The 24,911-nt window shown below is 44.6% G+C and overlaps 1 protein-coding gene across 1 annotated transcript in view; it reads right to left on the reverse strand.

Annotated features, from left to right (window-relative positions):
• Window positions 1–277: 277 nt before the first annotated feature.
• Window positions 278–24,911, reverse strand: part of PRIM2 (DNA primase subunit 2) — a 280,515-nt gene continuing 255,881 nt past the window's right edge. Inside the window, 3 exon segments of the mRNA XM_033936564.1 lie at window positions 278–810; window positions 22,786–22,808; window positions 22,811–22,853. Coding sequence (XP_033792455.1) covers window positions 598–810; window positions 22,786–22,808; window positions 22,811–22,853 — 279 coding nt within the window. The 3' untranslated portion in view covers window positions 278–597.

Below are 24,911 nucleotides of genomic sequence, written 5' to 3' on the forward strand. Positions count from 1 at the left end.
TAGTTAATGTCTTATTAAAGAAATGACAGTTTTGCATAAGGTAAAACTCTTTATAGTTTATATATCTTTCTTTTTAACTGTTAAAGGAAAGTTTTATAAACTATAAAGAGTTTTACCTCATGCAAAATTGTAATTTCTTTAATAAGGCATTAACTATTTTTTCTGCAGCCCTCCAAGTACCTACAAATCCAAAATGTGGCCCCACAAAGGGTTTGAGTTTCAGACCACTGCTCTAAATGGTGTTTCATGATATATATTTTAAAAACCCACAAACATATTTAAAATTGAATACCTTTATTTTCTTATTGCTTTTATAAAAAATATGTAGAAACAAACTTCAAAGTCATATGTTAACATGATTAAGCATCCTATAAAAACTTTTAATTACAAACGTTAACCTCGATAGCACTGAACCTCATGCTCCAGGGGAGAACAATTACTAAGCAGCACAAAAGCTTTGATCTCTAATCAGGTAAGGAATTTTTCTGGTCTCATACATTCTCCAGGAAGTCAATGTACAGTTTTTAGAGTGGAGAAAATAAGTTTTTGGAAAACTGTAAAACAGCAGTGATAGGAAAAGCAATAACTGAAACAAACTCAATATTCACTGAAAAACTCCTCTAGATCTTCTGTAGAATTAGTGATGTTAGAACTAGAGGCTGAATTGGTAAATTTTTGACTGCTTGATTTTGTTTGGGAACTTTCTGAGAGGCTAGACTCTTTCTTAACATCTCGACCACTGGTGAGTAACTTTTGGCTCTCCACAAAATACTGATTAGGATGATTTAAAGAAAATCCACTATCATCAACCTGTAGAAAAAAAGAAAAATAGCAGTATTATTTTTATATTTCATTGTCAATGGTACCATGCATGGTTGTAATCAGGCCTGCGGAGTCAGTATGGTGGGATCAGAAAAAATTACAGTCTCCAACTAAATGTAAATGGTAATGGGGCTCATAATCAAAATAAACAAACGTCCAAAAAGCGGTCTAAGTCAGTACTTGCATGATCAAAAGGACAGATCGTCCAAGTACCGATAATCAAAACCAGCTTATCTAAAACCAGCTTAGACCTTTTCACTGCCTCTGTATGCCCAGAGTGGAAAGGGGCGTTTTTGGAGGAGTGGATAAAGCGGGAGGTGGGCAGAAGGGGCCGACCTACACTTAATCATCTGGAAGCCATAATCAAAAATGCCTGACAGGTTGCCAGACAGAACTTATACGTTTTTACTTAGACCAAGTCAAAACAGGTATAAGTTCCAAATCAGGCCGCTGAGCTGATTGTGGCTGCGCCCAGGCAACCCGTCCCCCCCACCCCAGTAACGATTGTGGCAGGAGAGATGCCCAGTCTCTCCTGCCGAACACAACACCCCCCTGAACCCCTGCCAGACCATGCACCCACACACCCCCAATCCTCCCCCCAGACCCTCCCTCTAACCTTGTGAGTTAGCCGGCTGGGTCCTCCCTCTGTCCGTCTGGCAGGCCCGCCTTCCTCTGAATGGCGGGTCTGCCTCTTCCCGGTGCATTGTGTGATGCACCGGGGAGGGGCCTAGGGCCTGATTGGATGGGGCCTTAGGCACCTGGGCCAATCAGACCCTAGGACCCCCCTTGGTGCATCCCACAATGCACTGGGAAGGTGCAGGCCCACCATTCAGTGGAAGGTGGTCCTGCCAGACGAACGGAGGACCTGTCCGTCCAGCTAACTCACAAGGTTAGAGGGGGAGTACAGATGGGGGTGAGATCCAGGGGGGTGGGGGTGCGATCCGGCAGGGGTTCAAGGAGGGGAAGGGGGTTTGGGTGGGTGTCTGGTAGGAGGAATTGGGCACCCTCCTGCCGGGGATCGCATGGGGGGTTGTGTCTGGCAGACGAGATTGGGAACCCTCCTGTCAGGGATCACGCAGGAGTAGGAGGGGATTGTATCCAGCAGGAGAGATTGGGCACCCTCCTACCAGGGATCATGCGGGGGTTGTATCCGGCAGGAGAGATTGGGCATCTCTACTGCCAGGGGGGATTTTTTTGGAGGGGGGTCGCGACAGAAGAGATTGGGCATCTCTCCTGTCGCAATTGTTGGGGAGGGGGGAAGGACAGTTCCAGGATCCTGTAACCGGCATTGTTTATGACAGACACTCGGTTAAAGTATCCTGCTTTTAGATTAAGGACTGGCCCCTCCTTCGCCTAAAAGGTCTTATTTTGGGCGTTTGGGACTTAGGCAATTTTTGGGTCGGGAATGTGTTATAAGTTTACACGTAGTGGCAGTCTTGACGATTAAACTGCTGAACATAGAAGTAGTCTCCAAATATATGGCAACCTTAGTAATTGTGTTCTACCAGTCCTCAATGTTGAAATATCACATATGCATTAGTGGACCAGATCATAGAGATTATTAACGTTCATGAGTTAGCCTCAGCCCCACCACTCCACCGCTGTGCTGTCTTACTCTTGATATGAACTCGAGTTGGATGACACGCGTAACCTCGGGAGGCCCTTGATACAGCACCAGTTGGTGCAAAACATGTCATGTCGGGTTAGACTCCCAGGCGGTGGCTGACATAAGTTAAGTACGCATACTATTATTCAAATAAATTAGAATTGAAGAATACCTGTTTTAACATAGAAAATATTTAAAAATTGGATTACAAATAATGAATATATAAACGCATATGAGCAGCCAGTGATGAAGTGCCACATAATTCTTCCCGTAGTCACGAGACAGCACAGCGGTGGAGTGGTGGGGCTGAGGCTTACTCATGAACGTTAATCTCTATGATCTGGTCCACTAATACATATGTGATATTTCAACATAGAAGTAGGCCATTCTGAAAAAAAAACTTATTTTGGACTTTTTTGGGGGAGAATGGACATTTCCCTGCTGCCTACTTTCTGCGCCTAGGGACTTAGGCAAAATTGGGACTTAGATGTTAGCACTGATGGGCTACATATTATTACAGTAGGAAAAAGAAACCTTGCAGAGAAATTTAGACAATATTTTTCTAGGCATTTAAACTAGAAGATGGGGGTGGTGTATGTACGAATGACAATTATAGAGACCGCCCCCGGCAAAAGAAAAGATGTGATAGTAGTAAAGGCTGCAATATAAGCAATATCAGAAACTCATTTCTTAGTATTGCAACGGAAAGTGAAACGACACAAAAATCCATATGAAAAAGGAGATTATCGCTGAAAATAGCTGGAAAGCGATGACCACAAATGCTCGCAGTCTAAGCAACAAAGTTCATGATCTGCAAGCCCTGATGTTAGAGGCAGATCTAGATATTGTTGCTATCACAGAGACATGGTTCAGTGAATCACATGGATGGGATGCAAACATACCGGGATAGGAAGGACAGAGTCCTTTTTAGGACAGAGTCCTTTTTAGGAAGGACAGAGATGGTCATAAAGGTGGAGGAGTAGCTCTCTATGTAAAGATCAATATCCAAGCGACCGAAATGCAAGGGACCTGGGGAGAGGAAGAAGCGATATGGATTGCTTTGAAAAGAGAAGATGGAACTTCTATCTACGTGGGTGTAGTCTACAGACCTCCGACTCAATCGCAGCAAATTGATAAGGATCTGATTGTGGATATCCAAAAGTTTGGAAGGAAAGAGGAGGTTCTGCTGTTGGGAGATTTCAACCTGCCGGATACGGACTGGAATGTTCCGTCTGCGGAATCAGAAAGAAGTAGGGAGATTGTGGATGCCTTTCAAGAGACTCTGCTCAGACAAATGGTGACGGAACCCACAAGGGAAAAAGCGATATTGGATCTGGTCCTCACAAATGGAGAGAGTATCTCTAATGTTCGAGTGGGTGCTCACCTGGGTAGTAGCGATCATCAAACGGTTTGTTTTGATATAACAGCTAAAGTGGAGAGCGGCCGCACGATACTTAAAGTCCTAGATTTCAAACGTACGGACTTTAATGCAATGGGAAAGTACCTGAAGAAAGAGCTGTTAGGATGGGAGGACATAAGAGAAGTGGAAAGACAGTGGTCTAAGCTGAAAGGAGCGATAAAAATGGCTACGGACCTTTATGTGAAGAAAATCAATAAAAACAAGAGAAAAAGGAAGCCAATATGGTTCTCCAACCTAGTGGCTGAGAAAATAAAGGCGAAAGAGTTGGCGTTTATGAAATATAAAAAAACCCAAGAAGAGGAGAGCAGAAAGGACTACAGGGTAAAACTGAAAGAAGCCAAGAGAGAGATACGTTTGGCGAAGGCACAGGCGAAAGAACAAATGGCTAAAAATGTAAAAAAGGGAGATAAAAATGTTTTCAGATATATTAGTGAAAGGAGGAAGATAAAAAATGGAATTGCTAGGCTAAAAGATGCTGGGAACAAATATGTGGAGAGTGATGAGGAGAAAGCAAATGTGCTAAACAAATACTTCTGTTCTGTGTTCACAGAAGAAAATCCTAGAGAAGGACCGAGATTGTCCGGCAAAGTTACACGAGAAAATGGAGTAGATTCTGCGCCGTTCACGGAGGAGGGTGTTTATGAGCAACTTGAAAAACTGAAGGTGGACAAAGCGATGGGACCAGACGGGATCCATCCCAGGATACTAAGGGAGCTCAGAGAGGTTCTGGCGAGTCCTATTAAAGACTTGTTCAACAAATCTCTGGAGACGGGAGTGATTCCTGGGGATTGGAGGAGAGCGGATGTGGTCCCTATTCATAAAAGTGGTCACAGGGATGAAGCAGGAAACTACAGGCCGGTGAGCCTCACTTCAGTTGTTGGAAAAATAATGGAAGTGTTGCTGAAAGAAAGGATAGTGTACTTCCTTGAATCTAATAGGTTACAGGATCCGAGGCAACATGGCTTTACAAAAGGTAAATCGTGCCAAACGAACCTGATTGAATTTTTTGATTGGGTGACCAGAGAGCTGGATCGAGGACATATTCTAGGTGTAATTTACTTGGATTTCAGCAAAGCCTTTGATACAGTTCCTCATAGGTGGCTGTTGAACAAACTTGAAGGGCTGAAGTTAGGACCCAAAGTGGTGAACTGGGTCAGAAACTGGCTGTCGGACAGACGCCAGAAGGTGGTGGTTAATGGAAGTCGCTCGAAGGAAAGGTGACTAGTGGAGTCCCTCAGGGTTCGGTGCTGGGGCCAATCCTGTTCAATATGTATGTGAGTGACATTGCTGAAGGGTTAGAAGGAAAAGTGTGCCTTTTTGCAGATGATACCAAGATTTGTAACAGAGTAGACATCGAAGAGGGAGTGGAAAATATGAAAAAGGATCTGCAAAAGTTAGAGGAATGGTCTAATGCCTGGCAACTAAAATTCAATGCAAAGAAATGCAGAGTAATGCATTTGGGGATTAATAATAGGAAGGAACCGTATATGCTGGGAGGAGAGAAGCTGATATGCACGGACGGGGAGAGGGATCTTGGGGTGATAGTGTCCGAAGATCTAAAGGCGAAAAAACAGTGTGACAAGGCAGTGGCTGCTGCCAGAAGGATGCTGGGCTGTATAAAGAGAGGCGTAGTCAGTAGAAGGAAGAAGGTGTTGATGCCCCTGTACAGATCATTGGTGAGGCCCCACTTGGAGTATTGTGTTCAGTTTTGGAGACCGTATCTGGCGAAAGACGTAAGAAGACTTGAGGCGGTCCAGAGGAGGGCGACGAAAATGATAGGAGGCTTGCGCCAGAAGACGTATGAGGAGAGACTGGAAGCCCTGAATATGTATACCCTAGAGGAAAGGAGAGACAGGGGAGATATGATTCAGACGTTCAAATACTTGAAGGGTATTAACGTAGAGCAAAATCTTTTCCAGAGAAAGGAAAATGGTAAAACCAGAGGACATAATTTGAGGTTGAGGGGTGGTAGATTCAGGGGCAATGTTAGGAAATTCTACTTTACGGAGAGGGTAGTGGATGCCTGGAATGCGCTCCCGAGAGAGGTGGTGGAGAGTAAAACTGTGACTGAGTTCAAAGAAGCGTGGGATGAACACAGAAGATTTAGAATCAGAAAATAATATTAAATATTGAACTAGGCCAGTTACTGGGCAGACTTGCACGGTTTGTGTCTGTATATGGCCATTTGGTGGAGGATGGGCAGGGGAGGGCTTCAATGGCTGGGAGGGTGTAGATGGGCTGGAGTAAGTCTTAACAGAGATTTCGGCAGTTGGAACCCAAGCACAGCACCGGGTAAAGCTTTGGATTCTTGCCCAGAAATAGCTAAGAAGAAAAATTAAAAAAAATAAAATAAAATAAAAAATTTAAATTGAATCAGGTTGGGCAGACTGGAAGGACCATTCAGGTCTTTATCTGCCGTCATCTACTATGTTACTATGTTACTACGTATGTTACTATGATTATGCTCCTCAATGTGTTAATTTCAATTTCATGGATACTAATTTGATTAATCTATACATTTCTTCTAAAATAGACATTTTTAATCTTCCTGTAATAATTCTTAGCCTCTTTTATATAATTTTGTAAGTTTTGTCTTCTGTTTAATGTTACCCAATCATGTTTATAACTTCTTTAATAAATAAAGCCACAACAGCAAAGCTATAGCCTTTAAAACCAAACTCTAACATGTTAGAGTGCTACAAAGCAGCCTGATGATTCACGTTGACAATGATGAAATGCCTTGTATGTTGTGTGCTTTCAATCAGTATAAGAAATTTATAATTTGTCTAATTGCACATAGAGGAGTCGGAGGTATCATAAATTGAGGAGTAAGAGTTAAATGTTTTATGTTATCAACTATATAGTCCTGGTTGCAATATGATTGCAATACTCATAACGAAAAACAAACAACCGTCCACGCAACATGCGGCGACGGCAAAAAGGGCAAACAGAATGCTAGTAATGATAAAGAAGGGGATCATGAACAGATCGGAGAAGGCTATCATGCCGCTGTACCGGGCCATGGTGCACCCTCACCTGGAGTACTGCGTCCAGCACTGGTACTTATAGTACAAATATGGCATGATACATAAGGACTAATAGAATGATACATAGGGATTTATGCCATTAGTCCCTATGTATCATGCCATTAGTCCTTATGTATCATGCCATATTTGTATCATTAGTCCTTATGTATAATGCCATATTCGTACCTGTCATTATTATTATTTTTACCTCACATGGTTGTTAATGCACTGTTATATATGGATTTCAATTTATCATGTCTTACTTTCATTGCCTTTAGTGTCCATGAGTATGAACATTCAGCTTGCTCTTTAATTATTGGTTCATATATATAATCCATTTACATCTTTGTTTCATTCATTTCATGGGTGCATTATATTTCATCGTGACCATGCTTTACATATCTTATATCATTTAACTTTAAAATTAAAATATGAAATGATTTGTCTAGTAATTTGATAGCTAAGATTGTCCTGCTGTCTTTGAACTAAGTCATTTTATTCTGTTATTTTAACTGCATTACTCTATGTGTTCATGTCCTATTATGGTTTCTTCATGTTTGAATACGATGTCTTTTTTTATATACCGTATTTTCACACATATACCGCGCACCCGTGTAAAACGTGCACACGGGTATAGCACGCGGGAAACCGAAATTTATGTAAACAAATTAATATATAGCGCACACACCGCGCATGCTGCTCCTCGAATTAAAACCTCCTTCTGCCGTCCTGACTCTCCTCTCACAGCTCTGCCCCGAATCGCGGCCTTGCTCCTGCCTTGACGTCCTGACTCTCCTCTCGCCGCCCTGCCCTCTGCCCCGACTCTGCCTGTCCCCCCTTAAAGGTCTGCCTGTCCCCCTTGAAGTCCTGTCCCCACCCTGAAAGCCTGATACCCCACCCCGAAAGACGCTGGCCCCCCCCACCCTGAAGGACAACTCGCACCCCCCCCCAACGTCCGATTCATCCCCCAGCCCCCCCCCCCGTAAGGAGAAGCAGCCTACCGTTGGTTCCCGATGCCAGTGTACCCTGCTGCTTCCTTTGCCAGCGGTCCCGCCCCTTCTCCGAGCCCTGCGCTGCTTCCTCTGCCACGGTCCCGCCCTTTCTCTGACATCAAAGAAAGGGCGGGACTGCAGCAGAGGAAGCAGCGCAGGGCTCAGAGAAGGGGCAGGACCGCCGGCAGAGGAAGCAGCAGGGTTCACTGGCATCGGGAACCAATGGTAGGCTGCTTCTCCGTGCGGGGGGTGGAGGCTGGGGGATGAATCGGATGTCGGGGGGGGGTGTGTGCGAGCGGTCCTTCAGGGTGGGGCATCAGGCTTTCAGGGCTGGGGGATGAATCGGAAGTCGGGGGGGGGGGGGAACTATGTAAAAAAAAAATTGTACAACGTGCTCACGCATATAACACACATGGTTATGCTCGGTTTGTATGCGCGTTATATGCGTGAAAATACGGTAGTTTAAAGACAATAGACTGTTTTCAGTCCAATTCTTTATATGTGAGTTTGCAAACCACTGGTATGTATAATGTCTTCTCGTCGTTACATTGTGTCGCATATCTCTTCATGTTTTCAAAATCAGACACGCACTATGGTTTTTCTTTATTCTATTAACTTTTCATTCTTATGGCTTCTCTTAGGCACTTTATAGATTTCTGTGCTTAAGCTTATACTCTAATACACACCATGGCACTTTTTCTTCTCGGCCTTTCTTGGCACATTTTTTCCTCTTATGTCTCTTGTCGATGTTTCAAGCCTCTGTATATAGCATGATCACACTTGGTTCACTTGTTTTATCTTGCAGTCGAGTATAGATACTAATATGCATGCTCCAGATTGTCATCACAGTCACTTCTTTTCTTTCTATCTTTTTATCTTTCTCTTTATCATTATTCATCATTACCTCTTCCTTTTAGGGCCCCTGAGGAAGGCGTGTTCACCGAAACACGGACTATGTAGGGTCTGGTTGGATTTTTATCACAGTATTTTTTATCATTGTACTTTTTAAATTGAATTTTCATGGTTTTATATGCCAGTGTTTAATAAATTATCTTCAGAACATCTGTATCCAGTTTTTGTTTTTACTTGTCTAAAATGTAGCATCAAACTGGTAAATTCACAACTTTAATTAATTTTATTAAGGTGAATATTTGTTCTTACCTGATATTTGCCTTTCCTTCAGACCAGCTAAATTAGTCTAGACTAGTGAGTTGTGCTCCCAAACCAGTAAATGGAAGCAGAGAACACTAACCCCCCTCCCCACCTTTATCAAGCTGTACCAAGCCAGCTTGAGCTAAATGCTGAGTTGAACATAGGAACAGAATGGACGGCTCAGTATTTAGCTTGCACTGCTTGATAAAAGGGGGGGGGGGTTTAAGTTTTGGTACAGTCCTGAAACATTGGCATGTTACTTTCTGATCTTATAAATACACTGTGTAATCCCCCCAAACCAAGAATATAAACACATATACATGAGCTCAGGACCAAACTCCAATCCACCACCCTGCCATGAATGATTGCCAGCTTCAATCTCTTGCTGGCAACAGTAACATAGTAAAATGACAGCAGCTAAAGACCTGTAAGTCTGCCCAACAAGGTGGCCAGAGCCATAACTACCACTCTACACAGGCCTTCATGGTTAAACACTGCATTACAAATGGGGCAGTCAGCAATTCACCACAATGTGTCATATATAATTGCCTTGGTGTGCTTGGCAATCTTGGAAGAGAGGTTTTGTTATCTTGTCCACAATAGTCATATTCATTGTCAATACATGATTAAACCAACAAATCTAATAAATTTTGCTACCAACATTTTATTTGCTAATTTTAACCTTAAAATGTCTTCTCCTCCCCCATTGAGATACTCAGACTGGAAGAGCGTCACTAGTGGGGTGCCACAAGGCTCGGTGCTTGGACCAGTGCTCTTCAACATCTTTATAAATGATCTAGACTTTGGTACGATGAGTGAGGTGATTAAATTTGCGGATGATACAAAGTTATTCAGAGTAGTGAAGACACAGGGGAATTGCGAAGATCTGCAACGTGATATAATCAGGCTCGAGGAATGGGCATCAACATGGCAGATGAGGTTCAACGTGGATAAGTGTAAAGTGATGCATGTAGGTAACAAAAATCTCATGCATGAATACAGGATGCTCGGGGCGGTACTTGGAGAGACCTCCCAGGAAAGAGACTTGGGAGTTATGATCGACAAGTCGATGAAGCTGTCCACGCAATGTGCGGCGGCGGCTAAAAGGGCAAACAGAATGCTAGGAATGATAAAGAAGGGGATCGTGAACAGATCAGAGAAGGTTATCATGCCGCTGTACTGGGCCATGGTGCGCCCTCACCTGGAGTACTGCGTCCAGCACTGGTCGCCGTACATGAAGAAGGACACGGTACTACTCGAAAGGGTCCAGAGAAGTTGGTTAAGGGGCTGGAGGAGTTGCCGTACAGTGAAAGATTAGAGAAACTGGACCTTTTCTCCCTCGAACAGAGGAGATTGAGAGGGGACATGATCAAAACATTCAAGGTACTGAAGGGAATAGACTTAGTAGATAAGGACAGGTTGTTCATCCTCTCCAAGGTAGGGAGAACGAGAGGGCATTCTCTAAAATTGAAAGGGGATAGATTCCGTACAAATGTAAGGAAGTTCTTCTTCACTCAGAGAGTGGTAGAAAACTGGAACACTCTTCCGGAGTCTGTCGTAGGAGGAAACACCCTCCAGTGATTCAAGACAAAGTCAGACAAATTCCTGCTGAACCAGAACGTACGCAGGTAGGGCTAGTTTCAGTTAGGGCACAGGTCTTTGACCAATGGCCGTGGTATGAGCGGACTGCTGGACATGATGGACCACTGGTCTGACCCAACAGCGGCAATTCTTATGTTCTTACATCACCCACATCCATAGCAAATGATAGAAAAGTGATATAAACAAAAACATGCTATTTGATCCTGATTTGTCTTTACCTTTATTGACCGTTTTTGAGACAGAGTCTATAGAAGCCTGCTCAGTACTAGTCTTACTTCTCAGCTAGTTGCTGTCCATGCATGACTAAGTTTTGCTTTGAGGATCCTCTGTATTTATCCTACCTTCAAAAAGACTGAGCAGGTTTCTGAGGAGCTGTTGGTTGAGATTTTCGCAGACACTGTTGCTTTTACTTCTTCTGCTGCGGCTTACGAGATGCAGCAGGTTTTGTTGAATAACGCCTCTGATATGAGGAAGGAGGCTTAAACGACTGAGAAGCTGAAGGAGGTTTAGACTTGGTTTTAACTAAAGTGTTCCAGCTCTTTTCATGGTCAGTGAGTTTTTGTGTAGCATTTTCAATTGAGTCTCCACAAAAAGCTCATATCCCACACAGGGAATATTAGCTAATCTGTCTTGAAGACTGACGTTCATATGTCCATATCTGAAATTCTCAACCATGCGAGACATCTCATTGCCAGTGACATAGCTGAAGCTCTGGATGATAACTCATAAGCATCATAAGCAGATCTTGCCATACTTCTTCTAACAAGGGAGAGCTTATGAAAGATAGTGTGAAATTCCTAGAGATGTTGAGAAAGAATATACTTATCAAAAGAAGGCAATTTCTTAACAAGGCGCTTTACAAAGCAGGATATTTAGAAGTTGTAATTAAAGACCCTGCTCGCCAACATTGAATTTTGGAAAAGGCGACGTCCAAATTTGTCCTTCATGCCCTGGTGGCACTGAAGCATAGAAGCATAGATTTTTGATGGAAAATATTTTTTCAAAGTTGACTTCACAACTAGTGATTGGTGTTGAAGTTGTGGTTTATTGAAACCTGGGGAAGAAGTGACTTTATAGAGAGAATCAAATTTTCTGGGAGCCACTGTAATGTTCAAGGGTGTTTCCCAATTCTTGTGAAGAATCTCTTTAAGAATACCATGCAATGGTAGTTTGAGACGTTCCTTAAGAGGCTTATAATCCAAAGCCTCAAGATATTCAGCACTGTGGCAGAGTCAGCCTCTAGTTTAACAGGTAACTCTTTGCCCAATTGTCTAATGAATTTAGTGAAAGAGACTCTTTCAGGAGGAGATTTTGCCTTTGATAGAGATTTCTGAGGAAACTTCTCCGAAAGAGTATCATATGCTTCCGTTGCAGAAGCAGAATAGTCCCCATCTGAATCAAACTGTAAGTCAGAGACATAAAGAAGCTTTGGTGATGATGAGCATCGAGAAGATCGATGCTTATAGAGACTGGTACCGATATGAAGAAGAAGAGTTACGATGTGAAGCTCTCTTTCACTTAGAAGTATGGTGCTTCCTGGACTTTGAACATTGAGAGGAAGAAGAACAATGATGTCTCAAGGAAACAGATCGATCCATAGATGAAGAAATTGAACTTCGATGAGATGATTGATGTCGAGGCGTCGAACATCGAGAAGAGCGATGGTGACTGGATGAATATCCATGTCGATGTTGTACAGGAGAACCAATTGCAGTACCACAGGACCTGGTGGTCATATGCTCAGGCTGGGCTGGTACTGAGGGAGTCGATGCTGGTGCATGCAACTTGAAGATATCACCCAGCTCCCTTGCAAAAATCTCAGTGAGCTTTTCATGGAAGGAAAGCACAGGTACCTATGGCTTGTCTGCTGGTACCAATGGTGCAGCAGCTTGCCTCAGAGAGGGTGACCTCGATGAGGATGCACACCTTGAAGGACTGGCAAGCCGCAAGAGGGAGTGTCGCTGCTTGGTTGGCATCAAGGGGCTCAATGCAATAGTGGCTTGCGATGCTGTTTAGAAAGCTGGCGGCTTCTTAGCTGGCTTATCTGATGGTGCAAGATCAACCGATACTGATGCTGATGTCAATGGTTGAGGTCTTGTCGATGTCTATGACAGTCCTGAACAGTTTTTCTTGTTGAAGTTTGCAGCTTTTGATGGAACGCTTCTGCAAAGTAGAACAAAGAGCACAGGACTCGACCCAGTGTTCGGGACCAAGGCACTGCAAGTACCAACTATGCGGGTCGGTAGTAGAAATCGGCCTTTGGCTTCTGCAGCACTTTTTGAAGCCCGTTAAGGCCTGGACATAGATGGGAAGACCGCATCAGCCAAATTAAACTCAATGGATGAAGAGAAAACCTTGAAGGGTAAAGCCCACGAGGAAAAAAGGGTGAGAAAAAGAAGAAAAAGAAAAACTTTTTTTTTAATAATAGGAAGAAAAATTTTAAAAACTGTAGAACAGTTCACGAAGCAGGAAAGCAAGGTGCAAAAATGAACAAGGTTGAAAAAAACACAGCCAACACAAGCAGTGGCTTCCCCCATGTCTTTCTGAATAACAGACTATGGACTTTTCCTCTAGGAAATTGTCCAAACCTTTTTTCAAATCAACTACACTATCTGTTCTTACCACAACCTCTGGCAATGCATTCCAGAGCATAACTATTCTGAGTGAAAAAATATTTCCTCCAATTGGTTTTAAAAGTATTTCCCTGTAACTAGGAATGTCCCTCTAGTCTTTGTAAGTTTTGATGGAGTGAAAAATCCATCCACTTTTATCCATTCTACTCCATTCAGGATTTTGTAGACTTCAATCATATCTCCCCTCAGCCGTCTCTTTTCCAACCTGAAGAGCCCTAACCTTTTTAGTCTTTCCTCATACAAGAGGAGTTCCATCCCCTTTATCATCTTGGTCGCTCTTCTTTGAACTTTTTCTAGTGCCGCCATATATTTCTTGAGATAAAACCAAAATTGAACGGAAGACTCCAGGTGAGGTTGCACCATGGAGTCTTGTTAACCATCTCTTTTAAAATAATTTCTAGCATCCTGTTTGCTTTTTTGGCCACCGCCACACAATGACACCAAGATCCTTTTCTTGGGCGCTAACCCCCAAGTTGGATCCTAGTATCTGGTAATTATGATTTGGGTTATTCTTCCCAATGTGTATCACTTTGCATTTGTCCACATTAAATTTCATCTGCCACTTGGACGCCCAGTCTTCCAATTTCCTAAGGTCTGTCTGTAATTTTTCACAATCTGCATGCGTTTTGATAACTTTGAATAGTTTAGTGTCATGCAAATTTAATCACCTCATTCGTCGTTCCAATTTCCAGATCATTTATAAATAAGTTAAATAGCACCGGTCCCAGTACAGATCCCTGCGACACTCCAATGTTTAGTCTCCTCCATTGAGAAAAATGACCATTTAATCCTACCTTCAGTTTTCTATCTGATAACCAATTCTTAATCCACAAATGAACTTTGCCACCTATCCCATGACTCTTTAATTTTCTCAGGAGCCTCTCATGAGGAACTTTATCATAATCTTTCTGAAATTCTAGGTATACTACATCAACCGGCTCACCTTTATCCACATGTTAATTCACACCTTCAAAGAAGTTAAGCAAATTGGTGGAACCCTTGCTGATTCTGTCTCATTAAATCATGTTTGTCTACGTGTTCCATAATTTTATTTTTTATCATTGTTTCCACCATTTTGTCTGGCACCTAAGTCAGGCTTACCGGCCTATAATTTTCTGATCTCCCTTGGACCCCTTTTTAAAAATCAGTGTAACATTGGCCACCCTCCAATTTTCAGGTACTATAGACGATTTTAGCGACAGGTTACAGATCACTAACAGCAGATCAGCAATTTCATGTTTGAGTTCTTTTAGTACCTTGGGATCCAGTCCAGGCAATTTATCACTTTTTAACTTGTCGATTTGGCTTAATACATCTTCCAGATTTACCAAGATTTCTTTCAGTTGTTCCACATAATCACCCTTGAAAACCATTTCCTGTTCAAACTGAACAGACACACTAGAAAGGGTAACTACCTCATTGGCTTAAAACCCCCCAGCAAAGATAGCACACAGCAGGAGAGCACAACACCTATGTATAACATCAGAGTCCCGACCAAGCTAAGTGTTTGCATTTTATTTTGCATAGCGCTTTGAATAAGTAAATGAGAATTTTTGGTGCATATATGCTGAATTAAACAGACATTGGACGGGATGGGGATTTTTGAGCCAATGAGGTAGTTACCCTTTCTAGTGTGTCTGTTCAGTTTGACACTTACAGCACAAAGGGATCTGAGGCCTTCCCCCCCCCCTCCCCTTTAACTAAAAATTGAAATTAATTTGAGATATTTTAATGAAAAGAAGAGGATTCTTCATAATTCTAAGCAAATTTACATATGTGAAGTAACACGAGAGGGGCATTGGAGGGGAACCCCAATATTTACCCTTCTCCAGTAAAAATATTGACCATTTAAAACCTATTCTCTGTTTTCTGTCTTTCAACCAGTTCTTATTCTATAATAGGACATTGCCTCCTATCCCATGACTTTCTAATTTCCTCAGAAATCTTTCATGAGGTACTTTGTCAAATGCCTTTTGAAAATCAAAATACACAATATCAACTGGCTTACCTTCATCCCTTCAAAGAAATGCAGTAGATTGGTGAGGCAAGATTTCCCTTGACTAAATCCACGCTGACTTTCTCTCGTTAGTCCACACTTAGTGCTTTCATTTTGTTCTTTATAATAGTCTCAACCATTTTTCCCAAAACCAACTTCAGACTCGCTGATCTATAATTTCCCAGATCCTCTCTGGAACCTTTTTTTTTTAAATCGGTGTTACATTGGCCATCCTACCTAGCCATCCTCTGTGTTAAAAGGTCATCAATGTCCCTTCAGCAAAGGGCACTCAAATATCATGTTTCAAAGTTCCTATGGATAGTTTGCAAGACCTGTTTTATCTGTATGTTGTAATTTTGATAACTTACACTCTGTAAAGACTTATTATGAATATGAGGTCTATGTTTGTATTTATATGACAATAAAATGCTAATAAAACTGATTGAACTTAAAAAAAAAAAAAAGGTCATCAATGTGCTTTCTAACCTCCCCAAGTCAAGCCTTATCTGCCACACTCGGGGCTCCTTTTATTAAGGTGCGCTAGCATTTTTAGCGCACACAGGAAATTACCGCGTGATACGTGGCTAGAACTAATGCCAGCTCAATGCTGACGTTAAGGTCTAGTGCGCGCTGTTCCGAGCATTAAAGTCCTAATGCAGCTTAGTAAAAGAGCCCTCAGAGTAGCTACACGATGCCTACACAGCACCTGAAGTTCTTGGAATAGAGTAGATCAGCTTCTTGCTTTTTTTCTTTTTCCTTGCAAAATAAGCAATAATATGGCCTCACATTATTACTTTAGAGGCATCCCAAAACACTATAGAATCCACATCCTGTGTTTTATTATTATTACAGTAATCTAGCCACTGCCTTCTTAGAAACCTATGGAATAACATATATATAACATATGTTAATGTTTATTATGAATTTGCTAAACCACTCTGGCACTGACTAATCTAAGTGGTTTACAGATAAAGCAATGTTACTTACCGTAACAGTTGTTATCCAGGGACAGCAGGCAGCTATTCTCACTAGTGGGTGATGTCATCAGACAGAGCCCGATACGGACGTCTCACAAGCACGTGTTGCTTGTAGAAACTTAGAAGTTTCGAGATGCCCGCACCGCGCATGCGCCGGTGCCTTCCCGCCCGGAGAGCCAGGCGTGTCTCCTCAGTTCAGGTAGCTAGCCTGAGAAGCCAACCCAGGGGAGGTGGGTGGGACGTGAGAATAGCTGCCTGCTGTCCCTGGATAACAACTGTTACGGTAAGTAACATTGCTTTATCCCAGGACAAGCAGGCAGGTATTCTCACTAGTGGGTGACCTCCAAGCTAACCTCGGTGGGATGGAGGGGGAGTTGGCGACTTAAGAGAATAAATTTTTCAACACTGTTTGGCCAAACTATCCATCCCGTCTGGAGAAAGTATCCAGACAATAATGTGAGGTGAAGGTGTGAACCGAGGACCAAGTGGCAGCCTTACAAATCTCCTCAATTGGTGTTGATCTGAGGAATGCTACTGAGGCTGCCATTGCTCTGACCTTATGGGCTGTGACCTTACAAGGAAGTGATAATCCAGCCTGGGCATAGCAGAAAGAGATACAAGCCGCCATCCAATTGGAGATGGTGCGCTTTGATACGGGTCTTCCCAACTTATTAGGATCGAAGGAGACAAAAAGTTGGGGGGTGGTTCTGTGTGGCTTGGTACGATCCAGGTAGAAAGCCAAAGCACGTTTACAGTCTAGAGTGTGAAGGGCCGATTCTCCGTGGTGAGAATGGGGCTTAGGAAAGAATACTGGAAGTACGATGGATTGGTTGAGATGAAATTCGGAGACCACTTTAGGCAGGAATTTCGGGTGAGTGCGGAGGACCACCTTGTCGTGGTGAAATACTGTGAATGGTGGGTCCGCCATCAATGCCTGGAGTTCGCTGACCCTGCGAGCAGACGTAAGGGCTACAAGAAAAAGCACTTTCCAGGTGAGATACTTAAGAGGAGCCCTGTTGAGGGGTTCAAACGGGGGCTTCATGAGATGGGAAAGGACTACATTGAGATCCCAAACTACTGGGGGTGGTTTGAGAGGAGGGTTAACATGAAAGAGCCCCTTTCATAAATCTGGCGACCCACGGATGGGCCGAGAGGGGTTTCCCCTTGTAGAGGCTGGTGGAAAGCTGCAATTAGCGCTCAGGTGGACTCGTATGGATGTAGTCTTGAGCCCAGATTGAGATAGGTGTAGGAGATAGTCCAGCACGGAGGATAAGGAAGCTCGCTGAGGTTCCTTTGATTTAGAAACACACCATGAGGAGAATCTAGTCCATTTCTGGGAGTAGCATTGTCGAGTGGCGGGCTTCCTGGAAGCCTCCAAGATCTCCCTCACTTCTTGTGAGAATTGGTGAGGGGTTACGTTGAGAGGAACCAAGCTGTCAGGTGGAGAGACTGCAGGTTGGGATGAAGCAGTGATCCTTGATGTTGAGTAAGTAGTGAAGGAATAACACTGGAAGTGGTACAGGTTCCCTGCTGCTGAGTTGAAGTAGAAGGGAGAACCAAGGTTGTCTGGGCCACCGAGGGGCTATTAGAATCATGGTGGCCTGTTCGAGTTTCTCAGCTTGACCAGAGTCTTCTGGATCAGCGGGAATGGTGGGAACGCATATAGAAATCGTTTCCCCCAGTCCAGTAGAAAAGCATCTGCCTCGAGGCGATGAGGAATGTAGATCCTGGAGCAAAACTGCGGCAGTTTGGAGTTGTGGGGAAGCCGCAAAGAGGTCTATCTGAGGCGTTCCCCCACTGTGTGAAGATTTGGTGAAGGGGGCTGGAATGGAGAGTCCATTCGTGAGGTTGTAGGAGACGACTTAGGTTGTCTGCTAAGACGTTGTTCTTCCCCTGAATGTAGACAGCTCTGAGGAAGGCGTTTGTGGCGAACCGCCCAGTCCCAGATTCGTAGAGCTTCCTGGCAAAGGAGGGCCGAGCCCGTGCCTCCTTGCTTGTTGATATTAATACATGGCGGCTCCTGATTGTCTGTGCGAATGAGGATCACCATGTTGTGAAGTAGGTGTTGGAAAGCTTGGAGAGCATTGAAGATGGCTCTGAGCTCCAGTAGATTGATTTGGTGTAGTCTGTCCGCACTGGTCCAGAATCCTTGGGTGCGGAGACCATCCAGGTGGGCCCCCCCATGCATAGTTCGACGAATCGGTTGTGAGAACTTTCTGATGGGGGAGAGAGTGCAACAGCAAACCTCTGGATAGATTCGAAGAGGTCATCCACCAAAGTAGAGACTGCCGAAGAGCAGGTGTGACTACGATGCGTTTGGATAGTGGATCGGACGTCTGATTCCACTGTGATGCCAGGGTCCACTGGGGGATTCTGAGATGGAGTCTGGCAAAGGGTGTCACATGTACTGTGGAGGCCATGTGGCCCAGGAGCACCATCAGCTGTCTTGCTGGTAGAGTTTGGCGAGTAGACACCGACTGGCAGAGATGAAGGAGAGCCTCCATGCGTTGAAGAGGCAGGAATGCTCGGAGTCGACTGGTGTCCAGGACTGCCCGATGAAGGGTGAGGGACCTGACGTGGGTTGTAGGTGAGGACTTGGAAAAGTGATCCTCGAAGCCCAAGTTATGGAGGAGGTTGGTCGTAGCGAGACCGCCGAAGTGACCTCTGGGGCTGTACGGGTGCTTTGATGAGCCAGTCGTCGAAGGTATGGGAACACCTGTAGTCCCCTGTCCCCGGAGTGCCGCGGCCACTACCACCAGGCACTTTGTGAAGACTCTGGGGGACGAAGAGAGGCCGAATGGTAGCACTCGATACTGTAGAATGCAGATTTCACACCCGAAATCTGAGGAACTTTCGGGAGGCCGGGTGAAATGGGGATGTGAGTGTAGGCCTCCTTGAGATCCAGGGAGCATAACCAGTCGTTCTGCTCGAGGAGGGGGTATAGAGAAGCCAGAGTCAGCATACGGAACTTCTCTTTGACCAGATATATTTGTTGAGGGCCCGAAGGTCCAGAATGGGTCGCAGGTCGCCCGTTTTCTTCGGGACGAGGAAAGTACCAGGAGTAAAACCCTCGGTTCAATTGGTCTGGTGGGACCGGCTCGACGGCCCCGAAGCTGAAGTAAGGTTTGGACTTCCTGAAGAAGAAGGGCGGGTCTGTGTCGAGCTTGAAGGATTACTCTCTTGGAGGATGGTCCGGGGGGACCCGATGGAAGTGGAGAGAGTATCCATCTCTTATGATGGTAAGGACCATAGGTCCGTGGTTATGGCCTCCCATCGATGGTAGAAGAGATGGAGGCGGCCCCCTATGGGAGAGGCTGAGGGGTGCAGAACGGTGTCGGTTATGCTCCCAGGAAGGGAGTCAAAAGGGCTGGGTAGCTTAGGTGCAGCCGGTGGCTGGGGTTTTTTGCTGAGACTTCTGGGGAGGTTGTCTCTTCGCAGGTTGTCTCAGCAGCAGGCGTTTGTCGGGGCATGTAACGCCGCTGGTAAATCAGGGGTGGCCTGGAAGGTCGAGACTGTTGAGGTTTGGGTTTGGGCCGCAGGATGGATTGAAAAGATTTTTCGTGATCCGACAGCTTCTTGGTAACAGTTTCGATAGACTCATCGAACAGATCAGCTCCCGCACATGGTACGTTGGCGAGTCTGTCTTGAAGGTTGGGATCCATATCGATTGTACGGAGCCATGCCAGGCGGCGCATGGCTACCGCGCTTGCGGCAGCACGTGCCGAGAGTTCGAATGCATCGAAGGAGGATTGCATCAGCTGGAGGCGTAACTGGGAGAGGGAGGCTACCACTTCCTCGAACTCGAATCGAGCTTGGGTGTCTATGAAAGGAGTGAACTTGCGGAGCACCGGCAAGAAGAACTCCAGATAGGAAGAGAAAAAGAAGTTGTAGTTCAGCACCCGGGACGCCATCATGGAGTTTTGGTAGAATTTTCTACCAAATTTGTCCATCATTCTCCCCTCTCGGCCCGGCGGTACAGAGGCATAGACCTGAGAGGGATGAGAGCGTTTAAGAGAGGACTCGACCAGTAGGGATTGGTGAGAGAGTTGAGGGCCTTCGAACCCTTTATGGTGCACGATGCGGTATCGAGCATCGAGTTTGCTGGGAATCGCCGGTATGGAGTACGGTGTTTCGAAACACTGCATGAAGGTCTGATCCAGTAGTTTATGCAGAGGGAGCCGAAGCGACTCCGTTGGAGGGTTAGGTAAATGCATGGTGTCCAGATACTCTTTGGAGTATCGGGAGCCCGTGTCAAGGGTCACATCCAGATCATCCGCCATTTGTCGGAGGAATGATGAGAAAGACAATTGATCCGCCAGCGTCGGTTTGTGAGACGGGCTGGAGGAGGAAGAGGCCTCCGGGTCCATGGACATCGGGGAATGGCAAGGAGAGTCGGGTACGGGTGTTTCCTCGTACTCCGGTCCCTCCGGTGGGGATACTTCTGATGAGGGGTATCCCATACGTTGCAGTTTTTTTCTGCGGTGACACCTCCGAATGGCGTGAAGAGTGCCAGGATGAGTGTCTGGATCGATGTCCCTCTCGGTGGCGGGACGGAGATCGGGATCGTCTGTGCATCGCATGGTCTCCCGAGGCCCCCAAGTGATGGATAGGGCTGTGGAAGCGGTGGATCGTAACAGGGGTTGCGATGCAGGTTCTTGCGATTGCTACCCAAGTCTGGTAAGGAGTGCGGAAGAACTCTTCCTGACTATGCCCAGGGCTTCGATTATCCGAGCGAAGGTCTAGGTCCCATGTTGGCGCGGAGGCGTAATGGGCTCTAATTGGCGGCATATCGGTAAGCGAGGCTTGCCGCGTGGGCATCGCCGCCCTCCCCCGTTTGTCCTCGTCGGTTGTCGAGGTCGAACGGTTGTGGAGGGAGGGGGACGGGGGCGGGCCGCCCTCTTGGACCTCGGTACCGGGAGGTCCACCCTGTATGGCAGCGATGAGCCCGGGTCCAATGGTCTGCATGAGCTCAACGAAATTAAGCTTCCAGCATGGACCGTAGCGAAGCCGCTAAGGAGGGATCCGCACCGAAAGGGGGTCCTCCTGCACGGAACATCGTGTTCCTTCGAGGTCGAGTGCTTCTGGCTTGGTAGCTTTCGGCACTTTGATGACCACTGGTGGTTACTGTGGAAGGAAGAGGTACCTGAACCGAGGAGACCGGGGCAGGCACCGACGTCGAGCTCGTGGGATGGTGTCGGGATGAACGATGCCGGTTTCAACCACACTCGATGCAGGAGGGGTCGATACCGGTTTTCGCACGAACCGGGGAGGTATCAGATGAGGTGGAAGCTGAAGGATCCTTAGCTGCGTCCATCTTGAACATCGACTCCCACAGTATGGCAACGCCGTTTGATATGAGCGTTCCGTAATGGTAGAGCAAGGCCTGCACGATTTCGGGATCGTGGTCAGGACCAAGACACTGCAAACAGCGTCGGTGCGGGATCCATGAGTGAAATCGCGCGTTGGCACTTGCTGCACTTTTTAAACCCGAGTGAATTGGCGGACATAGGCCGGAAAATCTCCGCCCGCGAGGGTCGAAGCCAGTAGGCCTGAAGCCACGTGGCCCGCCCGTTCGACCCGCCGGAGGAAATAATCTTTTTTTTTTTTTTTTTACTGAAAAAGAAATGTACTACAATTAAAATTAAAAGAAAGCGAAAAAACGCGGACAAGGAAGGCAAATTTAACTGAAATCAGCTAGCGCCATGATGAAGTTGAACTTCTCAGCTCCGCGGAAAGAAAAGAACTGAGGAGACACGCCCGGCTCTCCGGGCGGAAGGCACCGGCGCATGCGCGGTGCGGGGCATCTCGAAACTTCTAAGTTTCTACATAGCAACACGTGCTTGTGAGACGTCCGTATCGGGCTCTGTCTGATGACATCACCCACTAGTGAGAATACCTGCCTGCTTGTCCTGGGATAAATGATGTTATAGACTTTTAGGTGCTTTTTTGTGGTATACATTCTGTATCTTAAATATATTGGCGATTATAATTAAAACTGTAATTACCAATGAAATTAGCTTTGTTGCAGATACAGACATGCAATTAATATCTGTGTTTTAGTCACTTATGTTGACTATTTTTCCCTAAAAGATTTTAGGGGTTACATGTATTTTGCTTGCTCAACATAAGGGCCATTTTGTTTTTAATCAAACCTTATTTGCAGTTCATGTTTAACCTTGCTCCATATGCAGTATATTCTGAGATGCTACAAAAATTTTCTATTAATTTACTCACCAATATTTCTCTTTCTCATTATGTACTAGCTGAAACCTAGTAACATTCCTTTTTGGAATATGAATTTGTACATGCAAGATGAAATAATGCACTTTACATTAACTCCACACACAATGAAACCCTCAAACTAAACATGTAAGACAAAGATATCCTATTGTAAACAATATAATTAATTCATAAAAATTAATAAGATATGACAGTTAATGATGGATGAGATAAATAATAGAGAGCATTTTGAGCTTCATGCGGGATTTCTAGGGCCCTATTGGAGGACACATAAAGCAACCCTAATTATTGCCTGACAAAAATTAAACATAGTACTTACACTGTGTGTCAATTCAAAATATTCTGACACGCAAGCTGGTAATGCATACCTTTAACTAACTCCAAAATCTGTGAGAGAAAAAAAAACAAAAAAACAAAAATTACTCATTCCAAACAATGCAGAATACACTGTCACTGACTTAAACAAAGAATTTCATAATATAGGAGCATAGAATGTAGAAGACTAAGGGCTCCTTTTACGAAGGTGCGCTAGGGCCTTAATGTGTGGAATAGCGCGCGCTAAATTGCCCCGCACGCTAGCCGCTACCACCTCCTTTTGAACAGGCGGTAGATTTTCAGCTAGCGTGCGCTAATCTGGTGCGTGCGTTAAAAACGCTAGCGCACCTTCGTAAAAGGAGCCCTAAGTCAAAAGATAGTACCACTTCAAAAGGTGTAGTGAAAAATCTGTTATAGTGCACTGAATCTGTAGTGTGCTTCATGAGAATACAGACAACCATACTGCTATTCAATACATCCATTTAAAAATGATGATGAAAATACAGTGGCTTTAGAAAGTCTATGCCTTCCTGAACATATTTTATATTTTGTAGTATCAATGTGTCAAACTTGCATGTATTTCCATGATGAGATTTTTTTCAGCTCATTAACATATTTCAAAGGACAAATGTTTCATTCCAGGAAAAAAACATGTAAAAAAATTGCAAGAGGAAGCAGAAGTAGTAACCTAGGAAATACCAGCCTTCATTGCTGCCTTACCTTGTAAAGCTCTATATCTTGAAGCTTTCAGCCCTTCCGCCACAGAAACAGGACAGCAGATAAAGGCCAAATGGCTCATCTGGTCTTGCACATTTGCAGCATCCACTATCTCTTCCTTCTCTCAAAGAGATCCCACCTGTCTATCCCACACATTCCTGAATTCAGACACAGCTTTTGTCTCCCATCACCTCTACTGTAAACATTATTCCTTACATCTACCACCCTTTCTGTAAAAGTATTTCATTAGATTACTCATGAGCCTTATCACCTCTTTTCCCTGCAACATAAGCAATAATATAGCCCTGAAGTTCTGGTAGTTCCACTGACTGACATTTTCAACGAGTCTCTAGAGTCAGGAGTGGTACCGGAGGATTGGAGAAGGGTGGAATTCCCTTGAGTGAGCAATGAGAGTGTACTTGACAAGTTAAGAATGAGATTTAATACGGAATAGCGATTTTTGTTTTTAGAAAAAAGTTTTGTTTATTAGAATATTTCTACTTTTATTTTAGATTACACATGATGAAGCTGGGCAAGGCGAAACAGGTATCCCAGTTGGGTTTTATGTGGTAGCATGGAGGTGAAGACTGGCATGAGTGAATTCACTAAGGATAGTAAGTGTCATAACAGGATATTGCAGTTATTAACTTATTGAAGAGTAATGGGAGATACAAACTGAAATTGAAACAGTAACTGCTCTTGTTTACTATCTAGAACTAAGACTTGCAAATGAATATGTTCTAGATAAGTGCGATGATTGAAAATGCACACTGTTTCACTATACGTTGAAAAAATGAGCTCATAGAACTACATGGTAGTCCTGTAGGGATGTTTACTTATTTTGCACCTGAAAGTTAGGCCTCTCTGACATCATCAAGCCTGAACCATTATTTGCAAGAAATCATTCCAGCCTGAACCTAGCAAGACGAGAAAGAAGAATACATCTTTGCTGTTTCTGCCTGATACATTCTGGGTATGTATCAGAATTGTATTCTAGTCAAGGACATCCATCTATACCAGCGGTCTCAAACACGCGGCCCACGGGCCACATGTGGCTCTCCAGGTTTTATTTGCGACATGCGGTCTGGACGCAGTCAACAACATTTCTCTTCCCCTTTCCCTTCCTTTTGTAGCAGCAGTGTATCTGGCCGGCTCGTTCCGTTCAAAGCTGCGGTGTTGGCGGCCTCCTCGCACTATCCATAACATCAGAGAGGCTTCAAACGCAGGCGCGGATCTCGCAAGGAGAGCCACCTGCGGCTTTGAACGGAACATGCCTGCCAGACACGCTGCTGCCTCCACAAGGAAGAGAACGGAAGGGAAGGGGAAAGAGAAAATGCTTCTGCTACATAGGAAAGGGGGGGAATCCTAGGGAAATGCTGCTGCTGCTGTACAGGGAAAGAGAGAGGGAGAGAA

Source organism: Geotrypetes seraphini, chromosome 3 (genome assembly GCF_902459505.1).
Source record: "Geotrypetes seraphini chromosome 3, aGeoSer1.1, whole genome shotgun sequence".
Lineage (NCBI taxonomy): Eukaryota > Metazoa > Chordata > Amphibia > Gymnophiona > Dermophiidae > Geotrypetes > Geotrypetes seraphini.